The 27,099-nt window shown below is 34.5% G+C and overlaps 1 protein-coding gene across 7 annotated transcripts in view; it reads left to right on the top strand.

Annotated features, from left to right (window-relative positions):
- Positions 1-27,099, top strand: part of KHDRBS2 (KH RNA binding domain containing, signal transduction associated 2) — a 590,645-nt gene that overhangs the window by 264,296 nt on the left and 299,250 nt on the right. For all 7 annotated transcript variants that reach the window (XR_011996703.1, XR_011996704.1, XR_011996706.1 and 4 more), the window contains exon 4: positions 11,869-12,015. Coding sequence is in view for 2 of the 7 variants with exons in the window: in XM_025991110.2 (XP_025846895.1) it covers positions 11,869-12,015 (147 nt within the window). In the remaining 5 variants the exon portion in view is untranslated. The remainder of the gene's footprint in view (positions 1-11,868; positions 12,016-27,099) is intronic.

Genomic DNA, 27,099 nt, shown 5'->3' with positions numbered 1-27,099 from the left:
AAGTTTTCTAAAGTAAGTGCTGTGAGAAACAAGAGAGAAGGAAATCTCTTATTTTCAACAGGGAGATGCAAACCTCTCAAAAGCCTTTCTTTTTTTTAAGATTTATTTATTTATTCATGAGAGACACAGACTGAGAGAGGCAGAGACATAGGCAGAGGGAGAAGGAGGCTCCGTGCAGGGAGCCTGATTCGGGACTCAATCCCAAATACCGGGATCACGACCTGAGCCGAAGGCAGATGCTCAACCACTGAGCCATCCAAGCATCCCAAAAGCTTTTCATTTTTAATTTGTATTTGTTCTTACCTTAGAAGTCACATTTTTTTAAAACCATCGAATTTTTGTGTTTGCATTTTATCTCCTTCACTGCATCCTAAAATGTGTTTATTCAAGTGTTCTTCTTTCTCTTCCTGCAAGTCAATTGGCATGTGTTCAAATGACATATGTTGGGATGGTCTGCCTGATTTTCTTGTCTATGGCTGCTAGGATTGTATGCTGTTTTTACTTGTCAGCTTAGAAATGGTTGTTGAAATCAATTAGTGCTGACGTTCTTTAAATAGTAGAAGGCCAAGGGATTCCCACACCTCAGTGGGCCTCTGATCCCTGGTTTTCCTGATTCCTCCCAGCCTCAAAGGTAAGGCAGGCCCAACCTAATTTTTGGTTTCTTCTCAGCTCTGAGGCTGGAAAAACCATGACACTCCCATATCCTTCCCCCAACACAGTGCCCAGAAATCTGAGAACAGACTTCCCAGATCCACTTCCTCTTTCTGTATCTCCCCACCAGGCTCCAACACTGTTCCACCAAATGCTTTCATATCCCCTTCACGATTCTTTCTACTGCACCTGAACTGAGCTCATTTATATCCAGTTGGGTTTGGAAAAGAGGCTAGAGAAACATACTTAGATAATTTTGTTCCCAAATTCTTCTATTCCCACAAAACAAATGTTTGTGAGCATCTTAATTACTAAGGAAATTAAATGTGGGAATACAAGTCTTTCATACGTTAATTCAGAAGGAAGACCTATTTATGTAATAGGTTCCCTTTGGTCAAAATTGATGGCTTGCTTTTCCTTGAATAATGAAAGAGCTGTTTTGTCGTATCCAGACACTCCCTTTACTGTTTAAAATGACATGCTTTTATAGTTTTGGAAGTTAGAACATTCTTGATGTAACATAAAATACATAATTTGATTGTCCTGAATTGAGTTTCATACCCTGTAGAAAACCCTCAACTACCAAACTCAAGCATAAGGAATAGTCGGGCACTATCCACTTCTATGCTTTTAAAATCTTGACCTACTTAGAAAATATCATCCTTGGTGCCACTATTTCTGGTACTTCACCCTTATTGAAACTCGGTAGTATTAGAATGGGTATACAGAGAAAAGAGTCTCTTCCCATAGCTGATCATTTGGACCTTGGAGAACTATGACCTGGAAGTGTTCTTGCCACTTTCAATTCAAGAGGGCAGGAATTTGCAAGTGAAGGCAACCAAAACCTGAGGTGCTCTTCAGGATCAAGCCATTGATTCTCTACCATGTATTTATGTGCATCCATTTGTATAAAAACACTTTGTGTGGATAAATTTTGGACAACTAATTTGTACTGGCATAAAAGAATTTCCACATACGTGTATTTAAAAATGCTTTCAAATTGACAATTCAGACAAATCCCATTCAGGCCAAGGTATAAATAATAAATGTGTGTTTATTTGAACTTCTTGATGGAGAAAGCTGTGCAGACAATAGACTTATTTATTTCTAAAGAAGATTTATGTTAAAAGAAAGTTCCCTGGAGCATTAAGAAGAAAAAGCCTGCAAAAAGCACTCTAGTAAATTATAACTCAGGATAAAATATGACAAAAATAATTGCTAAAGTAAAAACCACAGTATAAAACTTGCATGTACTCTATATCATATGTTTTCATTTTTTTAAATTCCTGTCACTGAAAGAACAATGAAAGAATAATGGAGATTTTTGAATACTTTAACTCTTTCAATTTACATAGAATTTTGAATATTGTTTGAATCTTGGATATTTAGCTTTATGATATTTAGTGATAGTCATATTTGATTAGTGTTTACTATTATTACTATCATCATTTTACAAGGAGGAATTCAGAGGCTGAGATTGTAAGGTCACCTGTCCAGGTTTTACCTATTAATTGGAAGAGCTGGGATTTTAACGCTGGCCATCATGAGCAGAACCTGATCTGTTACCTATCATGATATGCGGTCTTTCAATGGTATATGGTCCACGTGACATACTCTAGACAATAAACTTGTGATTCATTTAAAAGTTAAAATTCAAGGAAGTGAGCATGTGGTAATGTTAATTTTTCCTTATCTTTCTAAAACATGTGAGTTCTTTGGCCTAGAGTAATTTTCAAATATACATTCTCTTAAAGTTACACATTTAAATTAACTTAATAAGTAAACCAGCATTCAACTGATACACTCTTGTTTACATCGAAGCAACAGTTAATTTGAAACTTTTATAATTATATTCTTTCAAGTGAATTTAATGTTCATTAAAAAAAAATCCATTAACATGAGAGTGTGCTTTAGAATCAGGCAGACTAAATTCAAATCTCTTACACATGAAACAATTGCAACCAAGTCACTTAGCTTCTCTGAGAAAAAACTTTTAACTTTTTATGAGTGTTTATAGTGTGCCAGACACTGTACTTGAGATTTATATCCATTACTTCATCTCATTTTTACATGAGAGAGCTAGAGTTTGCTTATTTTGTAGATGAAGAAACTAAATCTCAAAAAAATTTAGTACCTTTCTTCTACACTATAGATGTAAATATCAGAGCTGTTAATTCCAATCTAAGTCTTTCTGACTCCAAAATCTTTTTTACTTTTCATTACACTCAGATGTTTCCAATACCCACTTAAGGGTTTAATGAGATTAAATGACATAATGTGCATAGAATACACAGTAGCAGCCTCATGGTAGGTGCTCAAAGAGTAACATTAATAGTTTCCATTTTTAATTTTTTATTTTCCTAGTAAATATCTTAGAAGATACTCTACTTGGAGAGTAGCATTTTCTACTACTAAAGTAGAAATAACAGGATAAAGATGGATGTGAAGGAAAGTCACGTGGTGACTCATGAAATTTTAAAGCTATGAGAAAGCTTAAATATCATCATATCTAATGTCCATTGTTTTTCATTTAGTGAGTTTGTGGAACAATATCCTCTTACTAGAATTTCTATACATAAATTGGTCCAGATTGAGCTGATATGGTTAAATGGGATGGAGAAGAATCCTCATTTTGCATCAAGGGAGTCCATAAATCACACATCTTTCTGGAACCCTCAGGGCTCCCTAAAGCACCATTTGAAAATTACCTCTCTAGTAACTTTCTCTCTCTCTCTCTCTCTCTCTCTCTCTCTCTCTCTCTCTCTTTTCCTTTTTTTGCATATGAGGACCACAAGAGTAAAATATCAGCTACATTTGCAGTTAGTGGAAGAACCATGGCTAGAATAGACATTATGCTTGGCACCTTCTATGCCCTGTTCCAAAGCACTTTCCTAAACTTAAGGCTACATAAAAGGGTCTACAGATAACCAGTGGTATGAAGACACCGGAGTAGCTGTGTCAGTTAAGTGTTCAACTCTTGAGTTCATCTCAAGTTATGATCTTGGGGTCGTGAGATCAAGCCCCAACTCAGGCTCTTGTGCTGGGCACAGAGCCTGTTTAAGATTCTCTCTCTCCCTCTACCTCTCTCTATCTCTTTCCCTCTTTAAAAAAATAATGAAAGAAAGAAAGAGAAAGAAAGAAAGAAAAGAAAAGAAAAGAAAGAAAGAAAGAAAGAAAGAAAGAAAGAAAGAGAAGAAAAGAAAAGAAAGAAAAGAAAAGAAAAGAAAAGAAAAGAAAAGAAAAGAAAAGAAAAGAAAAGAGAAAAGAAAAGCAGTGATTGGTATTTGTTCCTAGGAGTTTTGAAATATTTGTTGTTATACATAGAAAATAATACAAAAATTATTTCAGTCTCTAAGATAGTAGTAGTTGTTTATAAAATATTACTACTGTAAAGTTTTGTATAATTGGGATCTCCTTTCTGGACTCTAAAGGTTGCTAAGTTTGATTCCTGGGAGCAAAGAGTAAGCACTGTACTTATACAACTATTGATTCTCCTGAAATTGGAATAGTCTAGTAAGAACTAATCTATCTACCAATCCCTGGGGATATCTGACTCTGTCGGAAGAACATGTGACTCTTGATCTCAAGGTTGTGGGTTCAAGCCCCATGTTGGGTGTAGAGATTACCCACTGCCAATCCCATTATATAAAGGTAACAAGCCATAGGGAGGGACTAGATAGGAGGAGCTATTGTAAAAAATTTGCTTGTTCTAATTTGTCTACGATAAACACCATAATACTCTCTTGAGTTATAAGCTTCTGTTTTACTTACTTACAGTTTTACTTACTTACACAGATGATGTGCATAACAGAACAAATGCTTGATGTGGTATAAACTGCAATTGCATAATTATTTGCTTAGAAAATAAAATACCATAGAATATACATATATATGATTTATAAATTGTTCTTCATTTATTAGGAGACATACTAAATGTAATTATAAATTGGAAATATTTTTCCTATGCTAAAAGTAAAGTCATATTAGTAAATATAGATCACTCCATTCCAAGGTCTCAGGACAATAAATGTTTGAGCCTATGAAGAAAACCTTAGCATGAGCAGTAAAGACATGGTTTGATGATAGAAGAAAACACAGTATGATTTTTCCCCTTAGGTAATTAATTCCACAAGAATTTATTGAGTATCTTCCTCATGTTCTACAAATACACTTGTATATGAAGAATAATTTGAGAGATGAGAAGATGATGAAACATATGTGTATAAAGATAAATTATAAAATAGAACGATGATGCTATAATTTACCTAGGAACAAAATACTGTGCAAAAATAATAATTAAGTTATTGTAACTACAGAAGGAATTTATGAAAGTAAAATCTCTCTTAACCTACATATTTTTGGTCTGACAGTTATTCGATAATTTTTTTAAAAGTCAAAGGGAGAAAAATAAAAATACAATACAATAACAAATACAATAGGTATAAACAAGTTTGGGAATAAGTACCACTGACTCATAATTTATAAAGATTAGACAGTAGGAGCTTAAACAGTCAATTATCGTGGATATTAGAGAATTGTTTTATGGGGAAATAAATATTTGGCAAATCTGGTGAGTCAGTTAAGTGGTTAAGAATAAAGACTACTTCTGTAATTAAATATTTAAGAGAAGACAATATAACATATATATGATATCTCATATATACATCCAGATGAATACATAGGTGTTTAGAAAATGATGAATAGGACATCAACTCAGTTATTCAGGTGTTCTCTGCTGGTGCTGTTGATAATGGGATGCTTCAGGAGATGTTGGAGGGAAAAAAATAATCCAAAATTTGAAGTGGCACAAAAGAGGTATACATGGTTTATATCATATTGTGAACAATTTATAACATATTTTTTAAAAATTTGCCCAAAGCAGGTGAACACTCTTCTCCCTTTTTTTTAAGATTTTATTTATTTATTCATGAGACACACATACACACAGAGGCAGAGACATAGGTAGAGGGAGAAGCAGGCTTCATGCAGGAAGCCCAATGTGGGACTCGATTCCAGGACTCCAGAATCATGCCCTGAGCCAAAGGTAGACGCTCAACCACTGAGCCACCCAGACATCCCAACACTCTTCTTAGTTAAACAAAACGGAAACATTTCTCTCACTAGAATCCCACTTTAAAGAGCACTGTATTTGCATATGTGTATGAGAGAGACAGAGAGAGAGAGAGAGAGAGAGATTGCAAAGCGTTATTCCAAGAGCAAATGATGATCACTATTGTGATTTCTAAGGATAGTAGGGTCAATTAGCTGGTATGCCCTTTATTTCATTGAGCTCCCTAATAAGCTAGACATGTACGTTTGGGAATTAGCATTCAATAACTAAATTACTCTGTTTCATAGAGGTGAAAATAATTTAAAATTTCCTCAGAAATTCCATGTGGGAGGAAAGAATAATACAAACATTAGAGACAGAAGAGAAAAAAACTAAAATTGTGAAATGAAGCAGGAAAGGTCTTGCGACAAGAGGATGAGAATTTTGTGAATTGTCTATGATGAAATCATCAATGTGACCTCTTGGCTTTGTGCCCCTCTGATATTTTAAATGAAGTTTATGTGACCCATAAATGATTTTAAGAGTAGATAGTTTAGGGTATTTTAAGAAATCTTTGAGTTTTACATTACAACTGACAATTGAAAAATCCAGGGAGCAAAGGCTGGCCTCAGGACCACAATACAAGGGGACATCTAATCCCGTGTCCTGTTTTGGAGAATTTGAGTCATCTACGCTAAGATGAAATACCCAATTGTAAGCTAACTTAAGTCCTTACACCAATAATAGAATGAGAGTGCAGAGGGCTCTAACCATTCTGCCCCTGCTGTCGGACAAACTATGCAGGAAAATAGAGAATGACCCTTCATGAGGTACATTTGCTTTAAGACCATAGCATGAGCATCCATGAGAAATTGTGCAAACCAAACTGAGCTCAATCTTAAAAACTTTGGATGATGCGTTGTTTGAAATGGGTTGCAAACAGAGGGTTAGGCATAAACAATGTCGTGTGAGATCACTAGCATTTTTAAGTAAGTCTTTCGTAAAGTAGGAGATGAGTAGTGAGAATCTTAAAAGTGATAGTTTCACCAAGCTCTAATGAGCATATATCTACCAAGGAATCAGAACCTTTGGGAGAGAGGATAAGACATTCATAGCAGATGTGCTTAGTGCATAGAGACCTGTGATCTGTTGTAGGATACCCTGGATAGCACAGTGCTCCATAGGACTGAATACCAGGAACTTGGTGGGAGGGAGATTAACTGGCCATGATATTCCAGAAACTAGAAGACCATCTGTGGGGAAATCTGAATGTATAAAATGTTTACTTATATTTAGCATACCTCTACCAGTACCCTTGGTGACTAAGAATTTGACCTTTGATAAGAGATTACCTGGCTTCTAACTCAACTCCATGATTTATAGTCTGTGTAATTCTGGACAAGTTTCTCTCTATAGCAATCCCTTCATCAGTAAAATGAAGGAAATTAACATCATATAGCATAAAGTATAGTTGTGTATACAAAATTAGATAATCTATTGAAAGTATTTTGCATACCCATGATCTAAGAAGTAATATTAAAGCTATGATTTCAGGGCAGCCAGGGTGGTTCAGCGGCTTAGCGCCACCTTCAGCCAGGGCTTGATCCTGGAGACCCGGGATCGAGTCCCACGTCAGGCTCCCTGCATGGAGCCTGCTTCTCCCTCTGCCTGTGTCTCTGCCTCTCTCTCTCTCTCTCTCTCTCTCTCTCTGTCTCTCTCTCTCTCTGTCTCTCTCTCTCTCATGAATAAATAAATAAAATCTTTATAAAATCTTATAAAAAAAACCTATGATTTCAGAGACACCTGAGTGGCTCGGTGGTTGAGTGTCTGCCTTCAGCACAGGGTGTGATCCTGGGGTCCTGGGATCAAGTTCCGCATCAGGCTTCCCAAAGGGAGCCTGCTTCTCCCTCTGCCTATGTCTCCGCCTCTCTCTGTGTGTCTCTTATGAATAAATAAATAAAATATTTTAAAATAAATTAATAAAATTATTATTTTAATTCCATTACTATAGTTGTAAAAAGATACTTAAAGAAAATATACTTAAAATCCTAATAGTGTATCTTGAATTGTGTGGTTGTTGGCATTTTTTTTTAATATTTCTACTTTTGGGGATTTTTTTTCAAGTTTTCTTCAATGAACATGCTATTTTGAATTAAGAGGAAATTTTTCTAATTGTCAAATTATTTCCAAGTCAGAAGTATTCTTTTGTGGAAGATTAAAATACGAATGATAATTCCTAAGAGAAAGTTTTCTTAAAAATCCTTTTAACAATTAAACACATGAATGCAATTCAAATTAGACTCTATTTCCTCCCATGCTATACTGTATAAAATAACCAATAAAAAATGATATGTTTTATTTATATTTTACCTTAGGGTATAACAAGGGAATAGAATGTTTAGGGAGATGTGAAACTAGATTTGATATTTGTAATGACTTTGTTTTGAATTTCTCATGTTTAGCAACTAATAATTGCAATTTAAATAATTAGCTCATGATTCCTTTGTAATAGCTGAACACCACAAATTGTGTTCTGAAGGTCAGTGGTTAAAGTAAATATCCTCAATGGAATAAATGTACCTATTCCATGGAAGATTAAATAATATAAACTGAGTGCAGTCTTTTAAGTATAATTATGAATCACGTCAAGCCGATTCACCTTCTAGTGTGGACGTCTTACATTCTTTTGATTTATTCCCTGTGCCCTTTTCTGTGCTTGTATGGAGATGGAGATCCAATCTTCTGTACTGGTAACTTTGGAACAGTTCATGCCAATTTACACCCAAGATTTTTTTCTAGCATCTCTAATTTCTTAATCTTGTTCTTTACTCTTCTTGCTATTATGTCTTCTGTTCTTTTTATTAAAGATTTTATTTATTTATTTATTTATTTATTTATTTATTTATTTATTTATTTATTTATGAGAGAGAGAGAGAGAGAGAGACAGAGAGAGAAAGAGAGAAGCAGACTTCTCACTGAGCGGGAAGCCTAATGTGGAGCTCGATCCCAGGACTCTGGGATCATGACCTGAGTGGAAGGCAGACACAACCCACTGAGCCACCCAGTACCCCATTATGTTTCCTGTTCTCTCTAGTGAAACCTGCTATGGTGCTATAATCTTTATTATAAAACACACAAAAGATGATTTGGCAGAAGCAGAAAAACACTACTTACTGCTCCATTCATAATCAACTTATCAAATAATGAATTTATGGCAAAAATACGTTTTTTTCCAAAATATATTTCGGAAATCTTGTTTAAGAAATACCTCATGAGATTGTATTAAATTGCTATAAGTGTACTTGCTGGTTTCTGGACACTTGCACAAATTAGCATGGCTATGATGTCTGTCCATATTCAAATGAAACTTGAAGCTTTATGTTATAAATCCAACTGGAAGTGTAGTGTTGTTTTTTAAAATAAAATTTGGATGTTCAGGCAGATACTGGTTGGCTATTCACCAAAATTAGGTATAATAAATAGGTATTATTTTAACTAGTTCTGAATGAGGTCTGAATGCAAAGACAATTTGTTATCATCCAATAGCCATTCTCACTTTTTTCTGTCATAAATGAAACCCTCCATTTAGTCTCTTGGCTGCTCAGACTGAAATCACATTTATAGCTTCCCTTGCATCCAGGGCCACCATGTGACTACACTTTTGCCAAAGATACATGACCAGAGATGATGTATGAAACTTCTGGTATATGTCCTTGAAATAAACCTTTTGCTATCTACATTTTCTTTCTCTTGCCCCTGGAGTGGAATTTAGAGGTGATGATAGCCTCCTTCATCAACATCCATGAGAACAACATCCCCAGGGATGCTGGAATTAAAAGAGGAGGAACCAGGATCCTTGGATAAGAGTGCAGAGAACAACCACCTGCTCCTCTAGCTGCTACTTACAGCTTAGACTTTTACTTCAGACAGAAAGAACTTTTCTTCATGCTTGAGTCACATCTATTTTGGTCTCTGTTGAAACAGCCAGGCATTATTTTAAAATACTACTTAAGAACATAAGAAATAATATATTTATTATTATAATAAATTCGTGTAGCATTTTTAGTATACAAAATGTTCTTTACTTTTCTCAAAATTCACAAAATCCTGTGACCTCACTATTATCTAAGTTCCACAGTAGGAAATGAAGGCCAGGGATCTTTTGCTTTGTCAAAAGTTACCCCAATGTGTGAATTCAAATATAACACACCTTTGAAGATATGAAGTTTGGTTTTGAGAATAACCAGTAGTAGCTCATGATAGGTTCTGCTGTGTTCATTTTTCTCCGTTAAAATCTTTATCACTGCTAACACTTGACCTCCAGGAAGTTGCTTAGTATCTAAAGGCCTCAGTGTCCTCATCTGCTTGTAGAAAGGATGATGGGGGAGGGAAGAGGCAAATGTGTTTTTCAAAAGCAAGCTACATTTGATTTATGGACATCAGCCTAGTGGCCCAGCTGCAGAGGTATCTCGTCAGGCTTATTTTATTTGAAAAACTTGAACGTGTTTGAATGCCATACCTCATAGCATCCAGACGTTATAAAATTTGGCTAGCAAGTAGCCCTTAATAACCAGTGGGAAATCAGCTTAGGAAATATGGAGAAAGAGGCAATATGAAGAATCCTTTGATTTAACCACCCAAACACTTGGGCACAAAAGAAGCTGACCCCAGAGATGAGGAGCGGAACCCAGAGGAAAGAAGTGTTTACTACACCCAGTGAATGCATAATTGTTGAGGCAAGTGCTGTTTCTCCCTAAACTGAGAAATGGGCACTGAAAAAAACTGTTTTAAGTAAAAATTCCTAGTTAGAGATGGAAAGTATGAATCCACTCCTCGTCCACTCTACGTCCACTCTACGTCCCTAGAGAGTGGATTACCAGGCTGAAAGGTGTTGCTATTAAGAGAGATCGGAGTAGGTGGGGGATGGACAGAAAAGCAAGGACACCTTCTCATCTCTTTCATGAATCTTGCATGTACTGGAATGATGGACATTTCTATCGGATAAGCACCTTAGCATGGGCCATACAGTTAACTTCTGGAAATCAATAGAAAATTTGCTTTTATTTTCCAGTTTAGGTCTATTCTTATTACTTTTCTAACCAATCCCTAAGTAAAACTAAAAATAACTTGTCATTTCATTTTTATCCTTTGAAATTTTGTGAAAAACTACTAGTTGATTGGGGAGGGGAGTTAGGAAAAGTAAAACATAATATTATATATGTTAATATTTTAATTGAATTTTGCTTTCATGAAAACCTTAGAAAAATGTAAATCTGGTTGCAAAATGAACTAGTTTTGAATCCCAACTTTGCTAAAGTTACTTAAGGTCTTTTAAACTCAGTTTCCTAATCTGATTTGTGAATACTATGCAAGATTATGGTGTGATTAGAGATGATATGCACCAAATACCTGACACATGTTAACAAAGTAGATAGATCATGTACTGACTTGCTTTGCACCTGTGCTGAATTAATCAGACCACAATAATCACTTGGATACAGTACTATGAAAAATCTGATCTAATAGGAATGTGTTGTTTGTTAAGCTGAGGATATATAGCTTATGCAGAATCTATGCCGACATAATGTTCAACCATCATCCCTTTAATATATTCCTGTTGACCAAAATGAGGCAGCAAACAACAGAGCTGTGGGCATAAATCTAGCTAACAAAATGGGCCAGTGGGCATGTAGGCCGGAAGATAAGCCTTGGTTTTGTGTACCTTAATGGCGAACACATAACCTTTTCACTGCTTCTCAAAAAGTAGCTAGAAAGTTTTGGCTTGCTTAAAGAACAGTGATAATCTTTAATTTATTATCTACAAAATATTACTCATCAGACACAAAAACAATCCTTTTCTTCCTTAATATAGTAGCGTACACTGAAAAGTTAGTGGCATTTCTGTAACTTCTTTTCAGGGATTCAGCATTTTCATTTAGCTGATTAAAATCCATTGTAGATGATAATTATGCCAGCTTAAAAAATCATTCAAACACTGAAAGATGATTTTAAAATCTTTAAATGGCTTGTACCATATTTTTATTTCTCAAAGGGTTTCTACTTATGGATAATTTGCTTAGATTATGCCCTTTTGTCAGATTCTCAGTAGATGTTAAATCGATGCAAAATGGGTGGATTTGTATTTCTAAAAATAACCTCTTTCACAGGAAGAAGAATTAAGGAAGAGTGGGGAAGCCAAATATGCCCACTTGAGTGATGAACTTCATGTATTAATTGAAGTGTTTGCTCCACCTGGGGAAGCTTATTCACGAATGAGTCATGCATTGGAAGAAATTAAAAAATTCCTGGTTCCCGTAAGTGTCCTTTATTTTTCACAAAGATGTTTCTCGTAACCTTTCTTTTTTAAAGGATGTCTCTGATCTTCCCTGACTTTTTAGATGGAAAGTCATATTGAAAACTAATTATTTGTCGGGTTGATAAGAAGGTAAAATAAAATCGAATACAACCAACACTTAGTATGGGAACTGGCACATTGCCACATGACAAAGATTTGACCCTGTTCCTCAGTATATCACATGACATGTACCAGCTCACAGTCATGAAGAATAAAACAACACATAAACACAGATATATCATTGAAGTTGCATATTTTTCTCTTGTGCCTTAGTTATTTGGTGGTTGACATGTATTCTTGGCAGTTTTAATTAATAGAAAAAGCATTCACATCTATAATGGGAGGGAAAAGAAATTAGGTATGTAATATTTGTAACAAGACAATGATGTTACTTGAAAATATCAAATGTACTGTTCTGAGACTCTATGCCAGGTGCTGGCTCATTATGAAACATAATGTAAAATAATCAATATTAATAGAGCCAGACATGTGTTGACGTCAGACAAAAATTGGAAAAAGAAACTCATTGCACTCTGAGGGCAACAGAGTGTTCATTTAGTAAGGCAGCAAATTCAGGGTTACGTATTAGATAGAATTCTCTACTGAATTTCTAAGAAATAGAGGATGGTTAAGTGAATGAAGCTTTTATAAAGGTTGACAATTTAGCATTTTAGGAAGAAGTCATTCAAATAGAAATCTTGGCATTGGATTTAGAGCTGGGAATAAGATAATTGGGAGAGAATGCTGAGTAAAGCTTTTAGGAGTGCCTGGGCAGAAGTCTTTGGCAGAGAAGAAAGAGAGTAGCTAAGATTAATCTGTTCAATGAAGAAACACTGTAGATTTCTAAAGTAAGCAATGAACTCAGAGGAAATGGTGGGTAAGATTCATTGATTGGCAGTGATTTTGAGAATGGGAAAAGGGAGAAAAAAGCAGAATTTCAGTATATAAAAGCATCAAAGTCTAACCACATATTTATATGCCTAGTTAAAAAATTTCAGTCAAGACAAGGTTATAGAATAATCCCATACCACTCTGTTTATCCCCTAACTTTATATGCACACAGATTTTTTTTTTGCACACAGATTTTTTGCACATTTTATCTGGTGCTTATCAGAACACCTTCTTAAATAGATATAATATTTCGTAAACATGAGAATGCTATGTTTTCTCTTCCTTTTGCCTCCAAATTAAATGCCTAGTGCTGTTGGGAAAGTGGTTTTACTATATTTAGCTCAGATCAGACATCTAGTGATATAGAGGTGTAGAAAAATGCTATGACTACCTACATTACTAACTCATTTCAAATAATTTAAATTCTCTGAGCTTCAGTTTATTCATCTTTAAAAAAAAGATGATTATAATGACTGACCTCTGTCACCGCTATTGTGAATATTAAATAGGGTAATGTATATGAAAGGACATAGAAAATTATCAAGCACTATTTAATCTATTTTATTGTTATAGTAGATAGAATCTTGGAATGACTTTTTGAGGTGAAATATGTAAGATGAAATACTATTTCATTGCTACATATATATTGGATCTAATTTATGGGCTTGGTTGGCCCTATTTTACTGTAAATGCTGGTAATACATCTCACCTACTTCTAGACCTTGTGATACTTGTAATCATTTCAGCCATAACTTCTCCACTGAAATATATACTCCATGAGGGCAGGGCTGGCCAGTGTCTCTCTTGTATTCCCATCATTTAGCATGCTGCATGACACAATAATTATTGTTTGAGAGTCTGACTGATAAAATAGGCATCGGGAGTGATGCAGAGATACAAAACAGCTATTTGGTTTGGGGCGGGGGGAAGAGTACCCCATAATTAAGATGCTGTCTATATACACATCCAGGTGAGGACCGAAAATCTCACATTGGCTAGTGTGACCTATTCCAGCCGATCTCTGTGATTTTATGTCTGCCTGCCCAACTGCTCACTTTCTGTGCTCCAGACATGCTGGCTTCTGTTCATCCTGCATGCTGGGCTCTCCAGGCTCTCCAAGCTCACTCCTCACACAGGCCTTTGAAGATTCTTCTCCAAAATATTGACACAGATGTTATTCAGGTCTCAGCTCACATTAGCAATGCAGGAAATTCCTCCCTGACTACAGGGTCTAAAGTAACCTCCTTACATTTGTATAATCCTATTATATTTTGGCCACAGTATCCCTGGCCACCTAATTAACACTGCGATTTATTGTGTTATCATCTTTTAGCCCTCTTAACTTATTTTTCTCATAGCTCTTATAATCTATTAAATATATATATACATATGTATATATATATATATATATTCCTTATTTGTTTATTGTTGGTTTTCCTGATAAAATATAAATGTTATAAGAGCAGGGATTATCATCTATTTTCACTGCTTTATGTCCCTATTTTGAACTATGTCAGACACATGGGAACACTTAATATTACTTTTTGTATGGGTGAATATATGATTCAATGAAAAAGCTTTAATTTTTTAAGTTTTTTTTTAGATTTATTTATTTACTTTGGAGAGAGAGTCAGTGGGGAGAGGAGCAGAGAGAGAAGGGAGGGAGAGAAGCAAACCACCCCCCACCCTCCAAGCATGGAGCCCAAGGTGGGGCTCAATCCTGAGATCACGACCTGAGCCAGAATCAAGATTTGGACACTTAACTGACTAAATCATCCAGGCATCCTGAATAAGCTTTTTAAAAAATAAATAGGGAGTCTGCTTAAGATTCTTTCTGCCTCACTCTCTGCCCCTCCTCGCCCATTACCCACCCCTCAAGTTGTGCTCACACTCTCTCAATAAATAGATAGATGATAGATAGACGATAGATTGATAGATAAAATAACTATTCTGATATCTGTCACTGTTGCATTAGTCAATTTTACAATCAGTGAAATTCCTACTTGATAAATTTTTCCCATTTGCCTTGTTTGGTGCAGCTCCAAGCAAAGGATGGTAACTGTCTACTTCATCTTTCACTCAAACCACAGGGGGCAAGCATTAACTACCAGTTCTCTTTTTATTATAAAAAATTACTTGGTGATCCAACTTTCTTTTTAATGTTCAATATTAAAGTCTACAGAAATGCTAACATATCAGGACATTAAAATTTACAAATACAATAGCTGAAGAGTGATAGCCAGGAAGAGGCCTCCTAGAACTACAGAGACAGCTAATATAGAATAGGATTACCATCTAATTCCTCTGCAAAATGGAGTATCTTCCCAAGGTCAGAGTTTTTATCTTCCTTCTCCTTCTTTTACGTTAGCCAACATTTATCCACCATGCCCTATGTCCAGAGGTTGTAATTGTTCAAAATGGCTGACTTCAGAACATAAAACTTGTCATGAAATGTCTGAATGCTCTAAGATGTTGGAAAGCAACACAGTTTTAGTATGTTAAATGAATTTAAAAGCAAAAGAATTATTATTACCTTGGGAGAAAATTTCTAACTTGCTAGTCTCCATCTAGTTTCTATAGTCTTATCAAAACAAGGAGAGTGGCAGGTCAATAAAACATCAATAAATTGAATTTTCCTTACTTTAAATCTCAAATACTTTGAGCAGATACCCTATTACAGTTTTAATTTACTGCTAATTTGTCTCACAAATACAGATTAGGGCATATTAAAATATTTGACAAATAGTGACAAAAGGGTATAAAATCCTAAACTAATATATGTTTCAATAATGCTAATGCTTTTCTCTTCCCATTATAGTATGTAAAGGGGTAAACAAATATTGTCATTATTATAATTGGATAATAATGGATAATAAAAATATCAAAGGCTATTTTGATAATCCTTCCTTTTCTAGTTTAGGCATTAGGAAAGCCAGATATGGTTGTGCAGGTTGCCCCTTACACAATGCTAGGGGACAACATTTAAATTGTAGTTTGTAAATGAGACCCCCTGGTATCCCTGAGTACAGCTTCCCTCTTTCCAACCATAGTCAGAAAATTACCTTAAATTAATGACACTGTATTTCATTTTCTTAAATTGGTTAACTATCACCTTTAATTAAGTTGATTACTAAGTTTCACTAATGCTTAATAATTAACTCATGATTGAAGCATGATACATTGTCTCAGAATTTATGAAAGTTTAGCAAAATTCCATTCATTGAATGTGAGTTTATTCATTTTTTCATAGAAAAGATGAAATATGGGTTTCCACATAACCAGGAAATTAGGTTTAGGTCACAGATAAACAAATAGATTACTCTGTTACCCACTTAAGAGTGGGCTGTTAGCAGAAGAGAACACAATACTCATTTCTACCAAGTCCAGGCATTACCCCAGAATCTCTCTCAGCACAGTATGCTGCACAGCACTATAACAACAGTATCAGAGTTAACAGAATTTGTAAAGTACATGTCGTACCTTGAGTAAGTCTCTAATGATCATCGCTACGGGTTTTATCACTTAAAGAAAGGCGTTATATTGTGTGTGTGTATAATATTCAATATAGAATACAGTATATTGTACATTAGTAAGAAAATATAATATATTAACACAATTCAACATGGAAAAATATGCACTGTTCCAGGATATTTCTTTCCTACATCAGATTGGCTGTATGTCTTCGTGACAGTGGTGATTCTTGAAATGGGGCAATTAGGGCATATTATATTATTTCAGGTTTGAGATTAGAAACCTGTGTAGGAAACCTCTCAAGAGGGTGACTGTGGAAGAAAAGTAAACTTTTTTTCTCTTTAAAGTAAAAGCAAAGAGAGGACATTCTTGCTTTTTCTTCCTCAAAGACTGTAACCCTAGCTCTGAAATGGGAAAATGACACTGATCGTTATTAGCAATCATACAAGAAAGTAGATACAAGGAAAATAGGAAAGAAAAGCAGGGTATTTTCAGTCTAGGTACATTCACTCTATCAGAGATCTAGACTTTCATGCACTGAAAATTTTTTTTATAAAGTTTTGAAAGATTACAAATAAAAGAATGTATCCCTTAAATTCATGTTATAATTTGATAAAAAGTAAAAATTTGGTAAGTCTTTTATGCAAGTTAGTATGTAGGGAAAACAATGTATTTTTTTTAAAGATTTTATTTATTTATTCCTGAGAGACACAGAGAGAGAGAGAGGCAGAGACACAGCAGAGAGAAGCAGGCTCCCTGCAGGGAGCCCGACTTGGGACTCTATCCTAGGTCTCCAGGACCATGCCCTGGGCGGAAGGCAGATGCTTAACCGCTGAGCCATCCAGGGGTCCCAGGAAAACAATGTATTACATAAAAACCCACCAGCCAGCAAAAGAAACAATAATAAGCAAGAACTCTAGACAAGGTGGGGAATAGTAGATACATTTTGACTGGCTGATGGCAAGAGTTCAGCATGTATAGCAACAACACCCTACAGGCAAGATAATGATCAGCAACAGGATAAAAAAATAAAGGGAAACAATCCATAACTTGGATATCATTCCTACATTGTTGTGATTGTTGTTAAAATGTTGTCGAGTTTTCTCAGATTGCTCTCTTCAAAACCAATTGATTCTCTTTTCTTTCTCATAATTAACCATATTCTAATAGTGTGGTAACAGCACCAGGATACAAAGCCACACATATTTAAGTAATTATTACTTGTTCAGCAATGTTTCCTGTATTGCTATAATACTAGGATCATATTCTGATTATATTTGGAGAAATTTATAATCAACAAACAGTATTTCTTCTTATCTGATAAGTTATAATAGATGATACAAACCTATGATTTAGAAAATAATTAACATTATTACTTATCTTTAAAACAGAACTAATAATAATGATTATTATATAATTAATTAGAATAACATTAATTATAGCATTATATAATTAGAATAGCACTGTAATAATATAATTTATTATTATTATTATTGAGATGCAAGGCCACTTTAGTATTGCCGATTGATTGGCATAAGCTATAAAGCAGATAAAAAGAAGAATGGATAACTATTTGAGTTTGATTTTCTGTAAATCCTAATATGAGTATCTTCTTACTCCTCACAGTACATATAATCAAATATTCATTTTATGAATCTAGGGTCAGGATGTGATCATCTCCTTTCTATCTTAGGAAACAATTTATCACTAATTATTTCTGGTCTCATTTGATGCCAGGGATCTGAATTCTCTAAGGCCATTCTTTTTAGGTAATTTTATTGCTCTTTAGTTGCCATAGTTCTCCTATGTCTTTCACCATATCCATTGCCCCTTAATGATTTATTTCTTCCCCATTAACTGGCATTAAATCTGCTTTTGCAATTCTAAATGTAGTCATTACCAGGAAGGTTTAGTAACATTCCTAAGGTTATCTGTATTATTAAAGATCTGTGGTTCCTATGGATACAGGTTTGATCTTTAAGGAAAAAATCTTCACCTCTTGGGGTACCTGGCTGGCTCAGTCAGTGGAGCATGTGGTTCTTGATCTCAAGGTTGTGGTTTTGAGCTCCATGTTGTGGGGTGTAAAGATTACTTTAAAAATAAAAATTAAAAAACTAAAAAAAAAAAAAACCCTTCACCTCTTAACTTTTTCTGATTCTAGTATAAGGGAATTTGTAGAGGATCAAATATAAATTTTATATTGCATTCAGAACATTTACTGAATGCTAATCCTGCACCTGTACACAAGTACATAACAAACATATGCTAACATTGACCTGTAAATACTTTTATAGATGGAAGCAACTTAGAAGACTCATGATTATTGAAGAATTTGGTACAAAAAAGGAATCAAAACAAAAAAAGGAGCTCAATAATCAGAATCTGTTAAATAAATGTATAATTTTTTACTGAGTAAATATTTTAAGTAAGTAGTACCAGTAGTCTAAATAATGCAAGGCAAAATATTTGTTTAAATTCAATTAAATAAATATTTCTGAACATCAAATATATGCTAGGCATGATTCTAGGAATTTGTGTTATATCAGAAACTATTTTCAAGATTTAAAAGATAAATGTTATGGAGACATATTTAAGAGAGAATGGGAAATGAGAAACCAGATTGGATAATAAGGACAATATGTACAATAGTAATGATTGACCAGACAATGTTGATCAAACAGTAAGTATTAATTCTAGAATCAAGAAAAATCATAATGGTTTCCCCCATTGTGGGGTTCACGATGGCAGTATAGGAAGATCCTAGCTCACATTCTCCCACGGACACAACAAATTTACCACCTCTTATCGAGTTATTACCTCAGAAAAAGATCTGAAACCTGGAAAACTGAAGCCCCCGCAGCAAAGAATAAAACGGCAGTGTTAAAATGGATAGAGGCAAAGCCATGGTCTTGCCAAGAAAAACCCCACACTAGGCACAGCAATCCACAATTAAAAGACATCTCAAAAATATAGATCTTTTCCTTGAGAAATAAAGGGTCTATGCTTCACATCAAGCACCCCAACCCATAGATTTTGTTCAGGACAGATGAGCCCCCAAGACGCCTAGGTTTGAAAACCAACAGGTATTATGTCCAAGAAAATCACAGAACTGTAGGGAATAGAGAACCCACTCTTAAAGGTCTCACACATAGACTAACTCATCCCAGGATTTAGAATAAAAACACCAGTTGGATAAGCACTTGGGTCATGTGTGAAGAACACCACTTACTACTTGGGGCATCTGCTGAGGAAACAGGAACTTGTTGGGACTCTCTCTGGGACACTAACGTATGCTATTTTTGTGATCTCATTCTGCCTTGCTAATAATGGCACTGGCAGGCACCATTCTGGAACTTTCCTTTAGCCTGTTAGTGCTAGGAAACATGGTTCTTTGAAAAGATAAACAAAATTGACAAACTTTTACTTAGACTCACTAAGTCACTAAGAAAAATAGAGAGAACTCAAAGTTACAACTCATAATACAGAAATACAAAGGGTTATAAGAAACTACTGTAATTATATGCCAACAAATTAGATAAGAAATGGATAATGTTTTCCTAGAAACATGCAATCTTCCAAGACTGAATAATGAAGAAATAAAAAAAAAATTGGGTAGGCCAATTTCTAATAAGGAGATTGAATCAGTAATCAAAAACTCCTTAACAAGAAAAAATTCAAGATCAGATAGTTGCACTGGTGAATTCTACCCAACAGTCAAAGATGAAAACTTATCCTTCTCAAAATCTTCCAAAATTTCAAGAGTAAAGAATGCCTCAAAACCCATTTTATGAGGCCAGCATTACTTTGATACAAAAACTAGACAAGAGCACAGAAAAAAAGAAAGAAAGAAAGAAAGAAAGAAAGAAAGAAAGAAAGAAAGAAAGAAAGAAAATTACAGGCCAATATCCCTGAGGAACCTATAGTTATGAAAATCCTCAACAAAATATTAGCAAACCAAGTTCGGCAATACATTAAAAGGAACATACATTAAATGATCAAATGGGATTTATTCTAGGGATGCATAGATAGTTTGATATCTGTAAATCAATCAGCATAATACACCACATTAGCAAAAAAAAAAAAAAGAAAATAGGATAAAAATCATATGACAATCTCAATAGATTCAGAAAGAGCATTTGACAAAATCCAACATTCATTTAGATAAACAACAACAAATTCTTAACAATGTATATAGGTTGATTAAGCCTCTACCTTCAGCTCAGGTCATGATCCTGGAGTCCCAGGATCCAGCCCCAAATCAAGCTCCCCATCAGCACTCTCTTGCTCTTGCTCTCTCTTTCTCTCAACTAAATAAATAGATAATCTTTAAAAAGAATAACATCAAACAACAACAACAACAAAGCGGGTATACAGGCAAAGTACTTAACCATAGTATAGTCCATATATGACAAACCCACAGCTAACATCATACTCAATGGTAAAAAAACGGAAAGTCTTTCCTCTAAGATCAGGAACAAGACAAGGATATCCACTCTTGCCGCTTTTATTCAACACAGTATTGGAAGCCATAGCCATGGGAATAAAACAAGAAAGTCAAATAAAAGTCATCCAAACAGAAAGAAAAGGTAAAACTGTCACTATTTGCAAATGACATGGTACTTATATAGAATGCCATAAAGTCTTCACCAAAAAAGATGTTAGAACTAATAAACAAATTCAATAAAGTTGTAGGATACAAAATCAACATACAGAAGTCTACAGCAGTTCTATACACTAATTAACAAACTCAGAAAGAGATATTAAGAAATCAATCCCATTGACAGTTGCATTATAAAGAATAAATACCTAGGAATAAATTTAACAAAAGAAGTGAAAGACCTATACTGAAAACTGTAAGACACAGATGAAATAAATTGAAAACACAATAAATAGAAAGATTTTCTGTGCTCACAGATTTATTGTTAAAATGTCCATACTACTCTAAAGCAATCAACTAATTCAATGCAATCCCTGTCAAAATTCCCATTGCAATTTTCAGAGAAGAAGAAAGAATTCTAAAATTTGTATGGAACCACAGAAGATCCTGATACCCAAAGCAATCTTGAGAAAGAATAACAAAGCTAGAGGTATCACACACTCTCTGATACTACAAAAGGTATCATACTCCCTATACTATAAAGCTATAGTAATCAAAACAGTATGGTATTGGCATAAAAACATATAGATCAGTGCAATAGAATTGAGAGCCCTGAAGAAAACCCACAAATATATGGAAAATTAATTTTCAAAAAAGGAGTCAAGAACATCCAATGGTGAAAGGACCATCTCTTCAACAAATGGTGCTGGGAAAACTGGACAGTCACATGCAAAAGAATGAGACTAGGCCACTGTCTTATACTATATGCAAAAATTAACTCAAAACAGATTAAAGACTTGCATGTAAGACCTGCATACCTAAAATTCCTAGAAGAAAAGATAGGTGATAAGGTTTTTTACATCAGTCTAAGCAATGTTTGCAGATCTGACTCTAAAGGCAAGGCAAACAGATGCAAAAGTAAATGAATGGCACTACTTCAAACTAAAAACTTATGGACAGAAGAGGAAGCCATCATCAAAAAAAAAAAAAAAAAAGGTAACCGGGATGCCTGGAAGGCTCAGTAGTTGGGCATCTGCCTTCCGCTCAAGGCATGATCCCAGAGTGCCAGGATGGAGTCCCACATCAGGCTCCCTGCATGGAGCCTGCTTCTCCCTCTGCCTATGTCTCTGCCTCTCTCTCTCTGTGTGTCTCTCATGAATAAATAAATAAAATCTTTTTAAAAAATAAAGGCAACCTACTACATATTGGCAAATCATACATCTGATAAGGAACTAATCCCCAAAGTATAAAAGGAACACAAGGAACACATATATCTAACAACAACAACAACCTCAAAAACCCAAACAACCTTGTTTAAAAGTGGACAGAAGATCTAAATAGACATTTTTTTTTTCCAAAGAAGACATTCTGATGGCCTGCAGGTACATTAAAAGATGTCCAACAACACTAATTCCTAGGAAAATTGAAATCAAAACCATAATGAGGTATAATTTCACACCTGTTAAAATGACTATTTTCAAACAGACAAGAAATAACAAGTGTTGGAGAGAATGTGGAGAACAAGGAACTCTTATACACTGTTAGTGGGAATGTAAATTGGTGTAGCCCCTATGGAAAACAGTATAGAGGTTTCTCAAAATACTAAAAATAGATCTACTATGTGATCCAGTTATTCCACTTCTGAATGTTTATCTAAAAAATATGAAAATACTAATTTGAAAAGATATATGAATCCCTATGTCTATTTCAGCATTATTTACAATAGCCAAGGAAGGCATGGAAACAACCTAAGTATTCACCTGTAGATGAGTAGATAAAGAGAATGTGTTATAATACTATTCAGCCATAACAAAGAATAAAATCTTGCCTATTGCAACAATGTGGATGGACCTATAGGGTGTTATTTTAAGTGAAATAGGTCAGAAGAAGAAAGACAAATGCCAATTTTTTTTTTTTTATGATTTCACTCATATGTGAAATCTAGAAAACAAAACAGGATTACTGAGATCTTCCACAATCAGTTTAATGAGTTTTCTTTATATTCACCATATGGAAGAAAGCATCTAAAGTAACTTTATAGGTGCCAGAGATTGTAAGTTTGAACTCTATATATCATGTAACACTTTGAAGATGAGTATTTTGTTTTGTAAGAAATCAGAAATTGTGTATTTAAAATACAATAAAAATAAAATAAAATAAAATAAAATAAAATAAAATAAAATATTCCACAAAAGAAAAAACATAGTGTTCCACAAACATGTACACCTGTAAAGACTAGATATACAGCTGTTTATGTTTTATACAGATGTCATCAAGGTAATAATGCACAAGTACTAGTGAAGGCCTTGCCTTAATGGCAGAAATATTAAGATAAACCTATTTGGGAATTCAGAACATTCACATAAGTGATAAATGTGTCAGTAACGATTCTTATGTGCCATTAATAGCCAATTATGAGTGTAATATTCATTTTACTATGTTTTTCAATAGAAAAATTAAAATGCTAATAGCTTATTTCTATTTTCTTTGTATACCTTTTACCCAAGATTTTTCTGTAGAGAAGAGACATGCCATTTGTTTAGAATCTATAATCTGCAAAGCATTCTGGTGGGTAGCTTATTGACATTACCTTTTGTTATCCTCATAAAAAGCCTAAGGACGTAGAATGCTTATTATATAGATGAGGAGGTTGAGGCTGAGCAAGATTGTGTATCTACATAAATAGCATGAGTAGCCTGACATAGTGAAGTCTACGTGACTTTGAACCTCTGGTTTTCTCACAGCAGTGCATCGTTTTCCACATTAGACAATAAAAGAATGGAATATCTAAGATTGGATCCAGTTAGACATCTCTATTTAATTACAAAGCTGTTGATAAGCAACAAACTATATTTGAATAAAACATAGAAAATATCACCTTTGCATAGCTCCATTTGGTTTTTACCATCGGATGTTTTGGCTTTCTAATTCTGTATGTGTGTATGTATATAAGTGTATAAAATAATCACTTATGGTATTTCTATTTATAGAACCAATCAGTTATTCTCAATATGAAATAATTCTGAAAACTCATTCCTTTTCAGGGCAAACTTCTTTTGAGATCCTTGAAAACCTGTTTACTCTGAGATTGATACCACTTTGCAGATACCTTTTGTTTCTTCACTTTCTTCTGAAGTTTACAGTTTTAGAGTTTGCCTGCTATAATATGGAACTTTTAGTTACCCTATATTACAAGAATGATAGAATCTTAGAATTTTAGGAAATTTTGTGTTGTTTCAACCCCATGTTTGATCCAGGAGTCCACATTCTCCAACCAATATTTATCTTTCTTAAGGTCAAATAAATTTTGAGCATACAGTTCTTTATAATAATTTTACCCAGTCTTATTGGTCCTATTATCCCAGGCAGGTTGAAGGAGATAGCAAACACCACCTGGTATTAGCACTCTTTTAAAAGTGAAAGAGGGCCTCCTACAAATAGAATGTGGATAACTACATTACTTAAGCCCATAAATAGACCAGTGACAGGTAGGATGAGGTTTCAGCTAGAATTAGTCCTCATGCAAGGTACAGACATCATCTTATCTCAAACACATTCTTTAAAATTTATTTTTATTTAATTTCCAATTAGTTAATATACAGTATAATGTTACTTTCAGGTGCATAGTTTCTTGATTCAACACTAACATTCAACACCTGGCTCTCATCATAAGTGCCCTCCTTAATCCCCATCACCTAACCCATCCCCCCCATTCACCTTCCTCTGACACCCATCAGTTTGTTTTCTATAGTTAAGAGTCTATTTCTTGGTTTTCTTCTCTCTTTTTTACACCGTGATCATTTGTTTTTTTTTAATTTCACATATGAATGAAATCATATGGTATTTGTCTTTGATGGACTTATTTCTTCTTTCATTAACTGATCTCATTTTACTTTGAGCAAGCTGCAATGGAAATATATTGATTCCTATTGATGGTATTCAAACTAGATATCCAGGGAACTTGGAAGAATCCCTACTCTTCTAAGAAATATATCTTCTATCTCATCTCTAGTCTTTGTTTTTGTCCCTTTCTCTGTTGCACCCAGTCTCTCCACATACTGTATGTCAGGATGCATATACAGGTGACCCTTGTATAATGTGGCAGTAGGGGTGTCAGCCCCACCCCATGTAGTTGAAATTTTGTGTATACCTTTTTAACTCCCCAAAAACTTAATTACGTATTAGCACTCTCCTCCAAGATGAGTTACATTTTATCTTTTCTTCTCTTCCCTTCTTAGTATTAATTTATTTTTCATTTGAGAAGGTTGAGAAGCTTTAGAAAGACATGTTATGAGCAAGAATAGATAGCAGAATCAGAGTGAGATTCTTATTTCCCTTAGCATAATGCTCACTATATCCCATCCATGTCATTACAAATGGCAAGATTTCATTCCTTTCTGAGCAATATTTTATTATATATATATATATAATATAGCTACATATCTATACCATTTCTTCTGCATCCATTCATCAGTCGGTAGATACTTCCATAATTTGACTGTTTTTAATGCTGCTGTAAACATTGGGGTGCATGTATCCCTTCAAATTAGTATTTTTTATTCTTTGGGTAAATACCTAGTAGTGCAGTTGTTGGATGATAGGATAGTTCTATTTTTAACTTTTTGAGGAACCTCCATACTGCCAAACACATTTTTAAACATGAAACATACCTACTGTGTAAGAAATAAAGACCATGTGTAAGAAGTATTCTTTACTTGAAGAATTATATTGAATTATTAGAATTAACAATAAGCTAGTAATTGCACAAGTTTCTGATACAAAGAGAGTAACCCTTTGGAACTTAGATGCCCTGAAAAAAGTATGACAACACACAGGTCATATGGATAAGAATGATAACATCAATCTTAGGTCCTATGAGCAAAGAATCAACTTTAAATTCTATGAGCAAAGGCAGTCTTTTTTCCAAAAAATTTTCATGTAGATACCCTGCTGCCCTGGAATTAAGTCCAGCCCACTTTGTCACAGAAAACTTTTTCTGTGTTAAAGCTTTTATCTCCATGCCTGTATAGACACATTCATTTAATTGTAGATCTGGAAAGAATTTTTAGGCTCAGGGCAATTAATAGGTATCCAAGGCAATTTAAATTTTGGTGGTTAGAAGAGAATAACTTAAAATACTTCATTTTTTGTCAGGCCCTAAAGAATTTTCAGAGCCACAGAGCCCGAAAGAGGGTAGTTTGAAAATTCCTGGTGCAATCCAATTCTCATTTTACTAATGAGGATACTAAAAGTTAGCATGTCACATAGACATAAGCTATATGCTTGTCACATAGACAACTCAGGCTTACTATCTCTCAGTAAGCATTTGCCAATATTATTTTTAGTGGCAACGAAGGCACAGTTTTCCCTTCTCATTCTTAGATACTCATTAATTCAATGATATCTTCATAAGTCTGTTCTATCTGGAGACCTCTTACTTTCACTTTCCTATTTTTATGGCATGGTTACGTGAGCTGCCCAAGGTCAGGCAGCAAAAGATGAATGGGTTAGACGCCTCCTCATCAGGAAAATTATCAAAATATGAAGGCCCAGCTGCTAAAGATCTCTCATGTTGTATTGGAGAGTATGAAATAAGTCCCTTGCAGATGGTGATGGTTGAGTAGTTAGCATTTGGCTTCTTCATATTTGGAGTATCCTATATGCTTGTCACATAGACAACTCAGGGCTTACTATCTTTCAGTAAGCATTTGCCAATTTTTTTTTAGTGGCAAAGAAAGCACAGTTTTCCCTTCTCATTCTTAGATACTCATTAATTCAATAGTATCTTCATAAATCTGTTCTACTTGGAGACCTCTTTCTTGCTTTCACTTTCCTATTTTTATGGCACAAATGCATTGTACCCTTAGGGAAAGTGCTTTGTCCTTATTTTAAACATAGGTAAAAAATGTATGACAGAGCTTTTATGGTAGGACTAGAAACATTAAAATAACATATTTTGAAATTATACGTTGCCAGACACTTGAAGGCATATTCTTTCATCTAACAGCAAGTTGATGCCTCCTTACATTATTATAATGTGGTCATTCTCACAGTTAGTAATAATGGTTAATAATGCAACATATT

This window comes from Vulpes vulpes, chromosome 1 (assembly GCF_048418805.1).
Source record: "Vulpes vulpes isolate BD-2025 chromosome 1, VulVul3, whole genome shotgun sequence".
In the NCBI taxonomy this organism is placed as follows: Eukaryota; Metazoa; Chordata; class Mammalia; order Carnivora; family Canidae; genus Vulpes; species Vulpes vulpes.
The sequence above is the reverse complement of the archived record's forward strand: the minus strand, read 5'-3'. Positions and strand labels throughout refer to the sequence as shown.